The sequence below is a fragment of the Meleagris gallopavo genome, chromosome 7, assembly GCF_905368555.1.
Source record: "Meleagris gallopavo chromosome 7, MGAL_WU_HG_1.1, whole genome shotgun sequence".
Classification (NCBI taxonomy): Eukaryota; Metazoa; Chordata; class Aves; order Galliformes; family Phasianidae; genus Meleagris; species Meleagris gallopavo.
Window position 1 is genome coordinate 31,311,374 of NC_139410.1, and position 14,984 is coordinate 31,326,357.

Sequence of the window (14,984 nt, forward strand, 5' to 3'; positions counted from 1 at the left end):
TCAAGAATTTGTGTTTCCCTGGCAGTTTTACGAGGCCAACAAGTTCACTTTCTGCTTTGAGATACACGCTGAACACCTTAGTTGGGCAAGTTGCTCCATGCTGGCCAAAAAGATTTGCTGTGCAAGGCCTCTGTGAACTAGAAAACAGAGCTGGGAAGACAAGGGCAATTGTATATTCATGTATTCAATGAGCAGCACAGATAAGAACAGAATAAAACAAAGGGAAAATGGGAAAAATGTCTAGGAGGAGAGATTTCAAAGAGCCAAAATGTTCAGGTTCCAGCTGTGGCATAATTAGCAGTAAATGCTGAAGCAGTCATTTGGGAGAGTAAACAGAAATTTGAATACAGAGGTAGCAAAAGATTGGCATTTAAGGCATAGCATTTACTTGCAATAACTACAGTCATTGCTGCTCTAAGAATAGAAAAAAGCCGTGGGAATCTCACACCATAATTCAGTAGCAGTTCTGAAATGAAGAATGAGAGTTGTACAGCTGCCTCCACACCGGAGCACACTCTGAAAGTTTCTTGCAGGCAGGAGTTTGTCTGCTGAGAAGTCAATGGTGGGAATCAGACCATGGGTTTGCTGGAGTTACCCAGGCAGTCTGCATCATTTACAGCACATGGCAGCACTTGTGCTGTGGCAAGGAAAATATCAGCATTTCTCCCTTGAAATGGAGGTATGCAGCAGGAAGAAAACTAAGCTACGGCAGAGCAATACTGCCTAAAGTTTGTCCTTTTATTTCTGAGTCCATTGTAGGTCTTCTCCCTACAAATTCTCTTACGTGGTTTTGAGAATGTGAATCTTAATGGATGCCTGATTAAAATTCCATGTAGTGGATAAGGTATGTTTGATTACTTAATTTGATGCGTTTACTTGTACTTGCACTTTGCCAACATAATGTAAGTTAGTGACATAAACTGTATTGTTGTTAACCCTAAATCTAGGTCATTCATTGCATCTCTATTTAAGTACTCCATGATACTGGTTAGACAAAAGAAAGCTTCTCTAGCACACAAAAAAGCAGTCTTCATGCCGTTGAAAGGCTTTTTGAGTGCTCAGTGTACTTTCGTACTCTATCCAGTAGTAGTTAAGCGCTGATTTTGATCTTCAAAGAGTTTTATAAACATGCCCTAATTAATGTTCACAACACCTTTTTGTAGCAGGTGAGCATTTATTGGGTATTTCTGCTTCACGATTAGGCACCAGCTAATCATTTAAATAATTTGGTTCACTAAACCTAAATGAAAAAATTAAATTTGTTTCCTGTTGCCAATGATTATGGGACAAACCATTACTGCGTAATCCAATGATGTCTCCTTCCATTTAGTTGGAGTTTGGACAATCAACCAGTTTGATTGATGGAACTCTCTGAGGTTCTTTATAGTTGCACAAAGAAATCAAGCTTGATTGTTCTTGTCACTTGGGTATTGCACTGAAATTATGCTTTTAAAAATAACTAGCACCATATGTGAGAAATGCATTGTTTTAGTTAGCAAGATAGAAGGCTTTTTGGTATATTGTTGGTTGACTGCTAAAGCATTGTGATTTTGCATCTGTTATCCACTCAAAACTTTACTTTGCCTCAGTTGTTTTTTTTCAATTTCTTTGTAGTAAGTTAAAGTAAATAAGATATTTTTTTTAATTGAAATCTGGGGCTGAATGCCACAGAAATTGGTTTACATCAGGAATATCTGTAGCAGCAATTAAGCCACCGTGTGTCTTGTGTTTCTTTTAAGTACTTGCTTCTGAACAATAGAGACTGTAATTGCAATTTATCTACAGAATGCTTTTTGCATGTCAGAAAAACAAACTAGAAAAACAAAACCTCATCATACCTACCATTATGATGTTGAAGTATTCATGTATACTTACAAGAAAGAGAATTGCAGATGAAAACATGAAATCATACCTTGATAATGTTACTTGCTTTTAAGTTCATAAAAAAAAAAATGCAAATTGAAGGGGGATTGGATTTAGAGCAAAATAAAAACTGAAAGAAAATAAAAAATAATAGCATACAGTTGAAATATTTTATTTTGATTGTGATTATAAAATGTTCTACAACAGGTTAAGTAGAGAAGGAAATTACACTGAGCATGGGAAAAATAAATCTTCTCCAAGGGCTACAATATCAGGCATCATAGGCAGGTTATGTTTGGCATACTTAAAGTGTCTGTGTTTGATACACCAGAGATTAGTGTATCAGCCTATGTTATAGACTAGTATTTATGTGTATAAAAGAAAATTTATATTGTTACAAATGCAGCTGTTGAGCAAACACTGCTTGTCCTTTTGCTGCATATACTAATTGCACATGAACTTAAATGCACGATTTTGGAGATAGTTTTGCTCATTTAGAGAGAGAAATTTCTGAAGGAGGATATTGGAAGTAATCTTGATGTGATGGGTAAGTATTGTTACTGGGCATTTCCAAAATGCTGTCATAGGTTGGGACATCTGCAGTTCTGCTGTAGATATCCTTGCTGGAGCACCATGGGTATTAAAAATCTCCATTTCAGAGGACAAATGTGTGTTACTGATAGTTGTTCTAGTGGTGAGCCTGGATTTAATCCCTTTCTTTTCAACTTATCATTTTCTATTTACAATCGATTACCCAGAGCTGACAATATTAGTGTTGCTTTGAGAAGTAATGAATCCAACTCATGCATGCAGTACCAGGAGTATTATTGCTGCCTCCTGAACCAATTACTATTTGCATAATCAAATTGTTAATTGACATTTTTCCTTAAGATTGCAATGAAATCTATGCTTTTTTACCTCTCTGTAAACAAGAGGAAGGAAGGTACAGCTGTATTTCTGGGTTTGCTGTGAAGTGTGGGCATTAAGGTAGCAAAGGGTGCTGCTCCTCTGTAATCCACAGAGTGATCTCTTATCTAAAGGTTGTGTTCTCTCTTCTTTCTTTGTAGTATTCATTCCTTTCACAGAGCATGCCCATCTGTACCTGTAAATCTATGCATGCAGATGTATGTGTGCACCCTACGTTACTCTTATTTGGAAGCCTGTTTTTGTGCTTGATGTCATTTTGTTTCCCACTTTGGTATTTAAATACATCTCTGTTTTTTTTAATAGATTTTCTCTGAATATCACGTTGCTGCCATCCTTAAACTCAGTAAAGGCTTATCTACCCCTTCTTCCTTTTGTGATTTTTTTTTTGTTTGTTTGTTTCATTTTACAGGTGAATTTGCCAATTGTTTAAAAACAATTTATTGAACAGTAGGCCATAGCTTTGATACCTGGGAATACAAAATACGTAAGTCTGTGTTGCTTTTTGCTACTATTTGTTGGATGGAGAAGTGGCTGTGGCCAAGACTACACACCCAGGACCTAGCAATTGCTGTGCCTTCTTTGGGAGCACAGGGGGAAAGGCAATGAAGAACTAGCAGTTGGACTTGATGGTCCCTTCCAACTCAGGATATTTGATGGTTCTGTAATTCTAGGAAATCAAAGATGGAAGGTGAGGATCTTTCTCTACTCCCCCAGGATAATTCAGCAGACTAGGTGTAAGTTTTTTTCCCACTTGAAGAAGAAATGCTTAAGGACAGCACTTAGATTCCAGGGATGGAGAATTCTGGAACACAATTGATATTTTCATTCTATTTGACAAAAATAACTTTTTTTCCCCTGCCTTTTCCCTTTGTTTCCCACTTGCTTGTTTAATTACTGGGTGAGAAGGTCCTTCTTAAGAGTGTTTTTCCTTGCTTCCCTTTGTGACTTGGTTCTGCCCTCTGTTGAACAAAAGACTTTCTGTGGTTACTCAACAGTACTGAGATATCTTCTTTTCTTGTTGTAGAGCTTCTTTGTGGCAAGATTCAGATTTTGTGGTTGTAATCTCCCATTTGCTCACCCATCATGAGATGTTTCTCCTCCTGCAGTTGTCTCTTAGTCAGGACAGGACTTCTCTTTTATCATTTAAATCCCCTTTCAGCTTAGTTGGGTGACAAAGATCCTTACCTACCATGGCTTTGAATTAAGAAGTTAATATTATCTATTGATAACCTGCTAATTGCATACAGTTAGTATCAACAGAATAACACTAGACACATATTTTACAAGGTTTTGGAGTAACGTACTTTTTAACTTTCAAGCTCTACTGTCAGGCTTTATTTGGTGCCTTTTCCCTTCTGTCTGTTGAGGATTTTGTCTTTGATTCATTTAATTAAAATCAGCTCACTCCAGCCAGAGACTAGAATGCCCAATAATAACTGCTTATTAGGGAGTGGAAGCTGTGCAGTTATTAATTTAAATTATTTTGTTCCAGAGGTTTTTGCTCAAATTAAATGGAAAACCAAATTAAACAATGATTTAATTAAGTGGAAGAGATGGAACGTAGAGGCAGACTTAGAAGGTGAAGATCTGAAAGAAGCATATTCTTCCAATCGTGACATCTAACAGATGTAATCCTTCAACAGCAAAACAGAGATTTACTGTCATTTGGAGGATAATGAAGAAACCAATGGTAAGAATTATGTTACAAAATAAAGAACTAAACTAATGAATATAGCTGTACAAATCTGAATAAAACACTCTGTAGAAGAGATTAGAAGAAACAAAGAATACGTTGTCAGAAATAAATGTCAGGCAGTTAAGAATTGCTACATAGTGAAAAAAGCTGAAATACAATGACAAATTAAATAATTTTATAGAATTATAAAACAGTTTTTTTTTTTTAAATAAACCAGATAGTGCACTGGGATACTGTTTCAAGGATAACAGCCATTAAATGAATATTTCAATAATAATCATGTCAATTTGTTCACATTAATTAGATTTATGGATTGTGTAAGCAGAGAGCTAGAAATCCCACGCAAGCAACAATTATCTATTAACATTTCATGTTAGATTATGAAGATATACTCGTTATGACAAGTTCACAGGTCTGTTTTGCATGGCTGTTAATTTCATGAAGGTTCTCCAGCAGGGTTCACATCACCTAAAATTAAACTTCCTGGCACTCTAGATTGAATATATCATCTGTAAAGTCATTTACAGTAATTAGTTTATTGTTTTCGGAATAATTTTGTTGAATAGTTTGTGTGCAATAGTTCTAATCTCCTGCAACTGGGCTATGTGATATGGTAACAACTTTGCTTAGGGTCTCAGGTTACTGGAGCAGTAATGATGCGAGTTAAACATTACTGTCATATATATGAAATACACAGAAAACCAGAAAAAAATTGTCTTCTCTTCAGAGTGGTGATATATGAAAGAGCTTTTCCCATTACCTCCCATTCCCCATTGCACTCTACTGGCTAAGAGGTTATAGAGGTAGCTGGAAAGGAAACAGATTCATTCACGTTCACCAGGGTTACTGCATAATTTTTACTGACTTCAATGCATCTCGTTGGCATTTCTGCAGGCGTGTTGTTGATCATGAACCGGTACCATGCTGGTGGCAATGAGTGGTCACACACCAGGTCCTGAGCAGACGTTTGCTGCAGCTCCAGCGAGTCGAACCTGGTGCTGCGATATGGGCTGCGGAGGATGTGATGTCCAGCTGGGGAGCACTCAGGAGCTGAAAGGTGAGACAGGACAAAGATTAAAGAAGATAGTTGGATTCTGGCAATAACCACTTAAAATCGCTTGAGTGTATCTACTTTATGGTCTAGTATTAGATATGGATGTTGGTGGCCCTGCATGAAGCAGGGCAGTTGGAGGTTGATGATCCTTGAGGTCCCTTCCAACCCAAGCCATTCTATGATACTTATGTTCAGATTTGGTTTGGATTTCAAGGGTAACAGTGGGAAATGATGGAATTTAGTATTTCACCATATAAAATTAGAAGGTCATACTGGTGAAGAAAAAGCTTAACATCACCAGCAATGTTCTCTTGCAGCCTGGAAGGCCAACTGTGCCCCAGGTTGCATCAAAAGAGGGGTGGCAACGATGCAAGGGATTTGTCTGTCCCCCTTTAATGTTCCTTCCAACTCAAATCATTCTATGATTCCGTGATTCACATACTTTTAAATACATGTTTATAAAAATAATGAAAACAAGAAGTACTAAAAAGAGAAAAGCCAACTGTGTGTTCTTTAGAAATAAGCTTGAGTTAGTCTTGCAACTATTGGAGCCACAGGTCAGACTCGCCCCAGGCTGGTACCCATAAAGCCAGGCACATCACAGCTCCTGTGTGTGCATCACTAAGTTTGACTCTAAACTGCTGCCCTTCAGTGTATGTTTGTTTACATTCCCACTCTGTTTATTTTCATGTTTCTCATGATTCAGTGCAGAATATTCAGTATTTTCTTATCACCTCATAAAAGGAAGCCTTCCAGTCATTTTTTTTTTTTAGAAGTTGTTTGTTAGCAAATGCTGATGATGTAGAAAAACAAAGCCTTTTCTTTGTTAGCAACCATTTATTCCTTTTCTGCAAAGCCCACTGTGGCTGTATCAGCACTGTAGAGTGGGGCGCAAGAGGAGGTTGAGGTGGAGTTGGGCTGCTCTGCACATCAGCAACAGAAGGCTCAGCTCATTTCTTGCTGAAGCAGTCTTTAATTGCTAACAGTGATGTAGCTGGTAGAGAGCACATAACAGGGACTACATGACTTGGTTTTGAGAGCGAGTGTGGCAGTTAGCAGAATTACCCCTTTGCACTGTAAATAGAGTATATTTATTGACAGAGAATGAGACCCCTCCTCATAATATCATTTTTCAAACACTGCTTTTTGAATTATCACTCTACTTTCATGTTATGCCAGTGGCACTCTGAAACAGATTTATCATTCTTATTTTATTGACAAGATACTCAGAAGGTCAAAGTCAATCCATTTCTGTCACTGTTTTTAAAGATAATTTTTATTGCGCCAAAGGCAAAGCAATGGTATACAAGACAAAAGGGGACAAAATGTAGCATAACAGAGCCTTCGCTGCAAATTTCACAGAATTTAACTGTCAAAACTACAATGCAATTCCCATGCAAAATTCCTCTAAATTAATACAATTGCATTTTAAAGTAAAAACAGTAAATAGTGCCTCAAACTTTTATGTAAGTAAGAGCCGTTTTAGAAAGAAAACACTTGGAAATTCTGCACCACTTAGATCTGGGATCTGAACCCCTCTCTCAGATGTCCTCTTTGGGGATCTGCACCCAGCATTGGGAACCACTTTGCCAAGTCCCAGGCCAAGGAGGTGACATTGCAGCAGACCATCTATTTCATAAAAAAGTTTATTTATAAAAACCTTTAAAAAGGCAGCCTTCCTACAGCCTCATTCAATATCGCTCACAGCCTCAGGAGTGTTAATTGGAACAGGGCTTTGGCTTGTGGTGCTGTTTGCTTGTTCTAAGTTCCTTCGTTCTGAACAAGAAACAAAAGCATCTAAGACTAAATGGTATTTAAATATGGCTCTACACGCAGTATTGGCACAGGGATCCTGTGAGACCCTTGTAATGTAATTAATAACATTCAGTTTCTCCATAACAATAATATCAAAAACTCCATTTACATGTAATTAATAACCTTCTGCTCAACCGTATTAGTAATAATCCAAATTCACACAACAGATTGTGGCCCAACTAATGATTAAGTGCTCTGTCTAAACAATGCAAATATATTAGGTATTGAGACACAGCTAATTATTTTCATCCTTCCCATAGTTTTGTTTGCAGTAGTTTAGAAAACACTACTTTGCAAATTAGCATTAGAAGTGTTTAGTGCTGTAGATGGGACATGCAAAGGGCATGGAGGGATTTGGAATAGCAAAACCCAACCCCTATGATTCTATGAAATGGGGGAGGAAGGTAAGGTTGGGGAGGAAAGGGGTGTTCACTCATTAAACTTGGCAGTATTTGAGACAACAACAACTATGTGCTCACTCCTGAAGAGTGTATTTATGAAACCTGTGAGCAGAAGAGAGCTTTAACCAATGCTTGCCCAGGTTTTGCAGCAAGCACTCATGAAAATGCATCTTATTGCAGCCATATGACAATCACAGTAAAGTTTAACGTGCATGTCACTATGTAAGAGAATTGTACTTTTGTTCCTATAGAAAATAAATAAAGATATCACTGTAGCCAGACTATAACATGAAAATGTTATTTAAAGAAAACCCAGAAAGAAACAGTGGGACCCTACAGGTGGCTTTCCCGTGGGATGCCTGCCCATGTCTCCTGCATCCACACAGTGACCAGATGGAGCCTTCTGGTCATTTTCATTCATACCAGGTGCAGATATTAACTTTGTGTACAGTGATGAAATGCTCAGTATCACAGTTGTACTGCTGTGTGGGATAATAAAAGTCTGTGTCCATGTCTTGTATGGAGCTGCTGTTACTCTCCTGTGTGTGTAGGTTAGATTGCCTCTAAAAAGAGATGTTTATGTCTTTACATATGAGAAAGCTATATGTGTCATCTGCTATAGCTTCCTGCAAGGAGCCACTTCTGTTGCCAATCTTCTGTATCATCTAGGAGCTGTTGTTCAGATGCACATGTGTATTTGCTTCATTCAACTTCAGCAACTCTGCAGCAGCTTCTTGCTGCAAATAAATACTCAGCAGCCCTGACACATTCAGAGCAAACAAAACCAATAACTGTTGCAGCTGCTAAGTGAAAACAGTGTTTGTATATCTGTGGTGGAACAATACAGATTTTGCTTGGAAAATCTGTCTCCCCATTGGCATGGGGAAAGCTGCCATCAGTGCTGCAGAGGTTGAGATTCACACGATGTTAATGTGTGGGATGTTGTCCTATATAAATGAAGTGAACAATGGTTGTGGGCTGGCCAGTGAAAGGGGAGCTGCCTGGAGAAGGCAGAAGCATCAGGAAAACGAGCAGAAAGTGAATTTCTGCTGTACTGTTCCACACATGAAATCATAGAATGATTTGGGTTGGAAGGGACCTCAAAGATCATCTTGTTCCAAGCCCATCCATGGCACCATTGTGGGTCACCCAGTGTTGCACTTCTTGGGCAGTGATGCTGGTGGAGCAGATCATAGAATCATAGAACCATTAAGGTTGGATAAGACCTCTAAAGTCACCAAGTCCATCCACCTACCCTGCCCAGCATACCCGCTGAGCACATCCCTCAGTGCCACATTTCTTGAACACCTCTGGGGATGGTGACTCCACCAGCTCCCTGGGTGCAAATACTGCTGTGGGGACAGCCAGACCCCCACTCATTCCATCTGATGCTCACAGTTGGGAGGGACATCAGGAACATTGGAGCAGAAAGCTGAAAGCTCAAAAGGAGATCATTCGCTAAACATTTGCTTTTAATTCTGAGGGCGAGTGTGGGTATGATGGCTCTGCCTGTCACTCTCACTCCCAGTAAATATCAGTGGCTTACACAAAGAAAGGTTTACGAAGCTCTGAGATTTTGTTTATTTGTTTTGAATAGCGGCAGCAAATCAAATAATATCAATAGGTGATGGCAGCTCAAAAACCCTGAGAGAAATATAGTCCGCAAGCCTGAGGTGTGTGTTTGTTTTGTGTAAAGCAGTGCCAGCCACACAATATATTTAAAGGGCATCTTAAAGCTCCAGAAAATAGCTGGCAGACCATAAAATAATTTTTGTGTGGAGGGTGAATGAATGCCCAGTGATTGAACCAGATAATAGGAACCAACAGCAGCTTTTGGTGATGTGCTGTGATTGCTCAATGGCTGGGAAAGAGGTTCCCTGTGCTGGGCTTCTGGCTGGGCACTTGAGAGCCTGGGGCCACAAATATGTGACATATTTACTTTAAGTTATGGGTGAAAATCCTTTTATTTTTGACATTCGTATGATGTATGGTTATTTTGTGAAATCCTTCCTCGGCAGATTTTGAAATTTTCTATTTTTTGTTAATTGCTCTAAAATCCGTAGTTGTACAATATGTTTTCCAGGGTGTTTGAATTTCTCTTCACAGGAAAATTAGGAAGGATTTTCATTTGGAAAAATCAGTCTAAAATGCATAGCATATTAAGCTGTAACTTCAAACCAGTGGTAGCTCAGGTCTGTGCTAGCTTTTTTCTCTTGTCTCAGAGATGGAAGGAAAGCTTTTCATCACCAGCTGCTTCCATGGCCAATAACTGCATTACACTGATGTAGTAAAGCTCAGGTGAAAGCTTCTGAAGTTTTCAGTCTGTCAGTGCTGTCCACTTCCTAAGAGGATGATTTACTGGATGTTGAAAGATAGTTTGGGCAGAAAAAGAAGGCAGACACTGGGAAAGGGAAATTCTTTCCAAGTTGCTAATGGATGTGTGCAAAATAAACGTAGAAGACTCTGATATTATAACATCTAAAAATTCCTTCTGGTGGAAGCAAGCTACAGATGCAGTTAGTAGATAGATAAGTTATTTGCAGATAAGAAATATTTGGCAGTATATTACAGACTGAAGTCACTGCCTTATTTCACCAATATTTGCTACTATTCAATGCAATTATCCTGCATATTGATGAGAGAAATTTAATTCCTAAAATGATTCAGAGGCAGAAATGTGTTGTGAGTATGAATGTGACAACTAAAATAAAAAGCTCAAACCATGCATGCTCCTCTGATTGGTAAAACATAATATTTTTTTTATATCCATCGTAGCTACTAAATAAAGCTATTTTCAGATAATTTAGAAGCAGAAGAACCTCCTACTGAACTGAAATAATAATGAAGCACATTGAATAAACACCACACACTCATAATGGCCAGCTCTTGAACAAGTCATAATTTGTTCACAGAATGAAATGGAAAGAGATAAATGAACTACTGTATAAAATGAAGGTAATTATAGAAAATTTGACCTAGAAAGAAACTGAAAAGGCAGAGAAAAAAAGACATTTCTCATATGTATTATTTGTTCTGAATAACAGATGGAATTAAGAAGAAAAATCAGGCCAAAGAGGGACACAGTATTCGAGGAGTCTGCTGCTCAACATTTCCCTTTAGATATTACACTGTTTTAAAAATAAGGCATCTTCAGGTAACCCAGGCAACTCAGCACAACTACAAACCATTTCTCATGTATGTCTGTTATGGATAAGCACTTCTCTTTTAAGGCAGTCTTTAGACTGTTCTGCTCTGGGGATCTGCCACAATCTGAGATGATACACAGTCTGCAATACTTCCTCCTGTAGCGTAGTCCAACCAGTGTCAGAAGCAGCAAAGTGGGAAGACATCCCTTTCCTTCTTCCCTCAGTCCTATGGATACTTTATGCAATACCCGTAATATTTTCTACTTGTATATGCAACTAAAACTCTTACTACAGATTGTTCCCACCAGACAGGATTAGTGAATACAATGCTTCATTCTTAGGGAATTCTTTTTTTTCTTTCAGCACAAAAGAGTTAGCCCTGAGAGAAAGTATAATTGAAAAAAATCATCCAACAATCTGAAGATGTTGTCTGTATGATGTATCTGAGTTTCATTTACCTAGGAATAAGGTCACTTATCATTCTGGTCTTCTATGAATTAAAGCAATATGCTATTGACAAACTGGGGGCCAGTGTTCAGTTCCAGAGAAAACAATTATTCATTCTAGTATCTCTTATCTGGACATGCATTTCTATTTTTAGCTTGAGGTTTGGAAAGAAGGAATTGATTACATGCAAGCTCTTCTCTCATCTGTGTTTCCCCTGAATGCTTCACAGATCAGTGAGCTATGCACTGCTCCGCAAAAGTATGCGGATAGAGGCAGCCAAGCATCTCTTACCTGAGGACCAAAAAGGTGTCAAGAATGGCTGATAAAGGAGGTGACAACAAGAAGTCCCTGCAAGAAAGGTGAGCAAAGTCTGGGGAACAGCTTGATGTGGAATTTGGAGCACTGTCACGAGAGGTGTGACTGAGTGACTTGTGTCTAGTGGGTATGGTGGGCACGGATTGGCAGTTGGACTAGATGACCTTAGTGGTCTTCCCAACCTTTCCTATTCTATGAAAGCATTTTGTTTAGTGCTCATTAAGCAGGGAACCATGCTTTCTCCTTTCGAGGATAACATCACATAGCAAACACCTGACCTGGCTTTCCAGCAGAAGTGTTGTCTTCTGAAGCATTTCCATCTCTGGGGCTCTCTATACTCTCTCTCACCAACACACAATTTGCCCACAAATAGTGCTGTGGAATAAATGGATGGACACATGATCACTTAAATAAAACCTCTGTGTGGCTGTACAGGATGGGGAAATATTCAATAAATTCTCATTTATTGAATATTTCAATTAGAAAAAGCAACAAAGCCAAGTTGTGTCAATTACTCTATTAAACTTCACCAAGTCTCATCACCACTAATTCTGGTCTGGCTTCAGAATTCAGAGACAGGAAGGCTCAGCTTCTGAATATAGAAATCACTACTGCTGTGTCAGAAGAGAATTAAAAACCTCATAAATCTCCTCAAGTTATCTTTAAGTTAATGGGGATGCCTTTAAGGACTTCTGAGCAATCAATAGGAAGAAAATTATAATTATTGTTATTGATTGGTCTATTTTGCTCTCATCCCCCAGAATGAAAAAATAACACAATATGAAAAGGTTCTTTCTTACACCCTAATCTCAGTTGAACATACACTTGCAAATGTAGCTTTCCTAAATAGCAGTAGCAAAAACAAACTCACATGTTTTGGTTTAAGAGCCACTGGGCTCTATTCAGATGGAAATTTGAATTCCATGGTTTACCCCTTTGAGAATTGGAGCTGTTTCCATACCTAAACTGCAATGCAGGCTAATTACAATTTGAGAGCCACACATGGCTCTCTTGGTAAATGCTGAATTTTGGCGACATTTCCTCCAGTTTAATTCTGCATACGGATGATATAGCACTGGGGAATGTGTCACCACTAACTTATTGTCCATGAATCCAGGATGCAAGCAAAGACTGGCAGAAAGATAAGGGGACACCAGATGAAGGCAGCTGAGAGCTGCCAAACATCAGATTCCTGCGTATGTCCTGGCTGTGATTTAGATCCTAATATATGCAGGGTGACAAGGCAGTTTTTCCTGTTATTTCTTTGTTACTATTCATCACTATTATTCATTCCATTCACCAGCACAACAGTGTTTTCAGCAGCCAAGTGCTCCTCACACGTTTATAATGGGTTTTTCTGACAGCACTTTGATGTTTAGGAAGAATGGTTGGGTTTGCTCTTGCCTTTGCAGTAAGGCTGTATTCATTACTGTTCTGCAGCAATGTTCTCTCTGCTTGTAAATGGACGTGCTCTATTTCCCAACTAATGCACACTCCTAGAAGGATCTCACCTTCTCCTGACCAAAATTCAGGTCTTACCGAACCTGCCTATCTGTCTGTCTGCTCATGGACTGGCCACTGCTTGAAACTTGGAGGCTTTTCACAGAACAGGCTCTGAGGATGCAAAAACTCTTCACAGGCATTATTGTACTCTGGGTGGATTTAAAAATATTAAAATAAAAGGTCATGAGCTAGAAATAGTCAGAGGCATGCCTGGCCTGGGAGATAATATAAAGCTGTGTGCTCCCACCTGTGGAGTGCAATATTAATTCTACTTGATTTCCACAAAGCAAGTTTATCAATGATCCTCAGTGTTTGTTCCTTCAGCACTTGAAAGATACAGTTTCTGTGCATACAGCCATAATTAGCTTTAATATTAAAATAATTATGCCATGAAAGAGCAGGGCCTTAAGCACCAGTTCATGAAAACCTCTCCATAAATACATTTCCTCATTTCATTTACTGGAATTTTGTCCCCACTCACTGTTCTAAGAGGTAAACATTTTTCTGGGTTGTCTTTGCTTTGGTTGTTCCACAGATCTCTGTTAATTTACCAGGAGTAGCAGAAACATTCGTAAATATAGTAGGGTTCCAGGAATCTGTAAAGAGTTCAGTGATAAGCTGCTTTTTGATATAAAAGAAAATCCAGTTCAGCTGGTGTCGGCTGAGCCTTCATTACATTTACAGCTGCTACCTGTGCAGTCTTTTAGGATGTAATTACCATAATAAGAAAAACATCTCCATAATTATATGTGCGTAAAGCAAGATGCCTTTCTCTGGGCATCTTGCTAGAGCTGCAGATACAGAAATGCACACTTGCAGGGGACACAGGGGATTAAGGAGGCACAGGAATAAATACAAGACAATTGTTGCCCCATATGGTACATATTATAGGCAGATGTGTTTTGATCAGGATCAGCCATGCAGAAGGTAAACTGACTGATTTTTTTCTCATTTACACTGAACTAACTCTGATCACAGTGTAGTTTCATGTGGTTTAAAATTTATGCTTTCTTAAGAACAACTCAAAATATGGAGGGGAGATTTGTGTCCACAGAATGTTTTCTGTGCTGAGAAAACCAAGCCATCCTCCGGTGGTTATCTGGGCTGTGTGGGGGCTTTGCATGCAGGGATGGGATAGGATGGAATGGGATGAGATGGGATAGGGTGAGATAGAATGGGATGAGGATTTCCCCCATCACAGTCCACATGTTACCAGTGCTTTATGTAGGAGATAAAGCATGAGCACTCTGTAGTTCTTTAGAAAATAAATAAAAGAAAATTAGGTTGATAGATGGAGTATTCTCGATGGGAACCACTCTTTTGTAGACCCTGATAACACAGTACCAGAGAAGATGAATCACAATTTTTTATTTCCAAGAAGACATTTCCATGCTGAGCTTTCAATTCTTCACCTCCTTCTTACTTGTAACAGTCAGTGTAGACTTTTGAATTGTAAAATAGAGCTATACTTTTATTGAAAAAGATAGTTCAGAAAGCAGTGTTACTAAAGGAAGTAGCCAGAGCCTACTGCTTCCTCTAGTGGATATTTCAACAAAAAATGTGATCAGTGTATCGCCACCCATAGGCAAAACAAGACACTTGTCGGCAGACGTGCACAGTTTCGGGTTTTGTTCCATCTTTCTATCAGAAGATTAGCAAAAAACAGACTTGATTTTGCATTCTTACTTGGTAATTGGCTAATAACTGTAATTTTCAACTTAAAAAGATAGGCTAGAAACCACTGTTCAGAAAAGCCCTACAACATTACAATTGATCAATTTTTCATTACACTTGATGCATTCAGTTTACCACAGTCA

The 14,984-nt window shown here is 38.7% G+C and overlaps 1 protein-coding gene across 3 annotated transcripts in view; it reads right to left on the reverse strand.

Moving 5' to 3' along the window:
* LOC100542745 (von Willebrand factor D and EGF domain-containing protein-like) overlaps positions 1–14,984 on the reverse strand; it is a 164,803-nt gene that overhangs the window by 123,008 nt on the left and 26,811 nt on the right. For all 3 annotated transcript variants that reach the window (XM_085227788.1, XM_085227789.1, XM_085227787.1), the window contains exon 2: positions 5,352–5,536. In XM_085227788.1, coding sequence (XP_085083914.1) covers positions 5,352–5,536 — 185 coding nt within the window. The remainder of the gene's footprint in view (positions 1–5,351; positions 5,537–14,984) is intronic.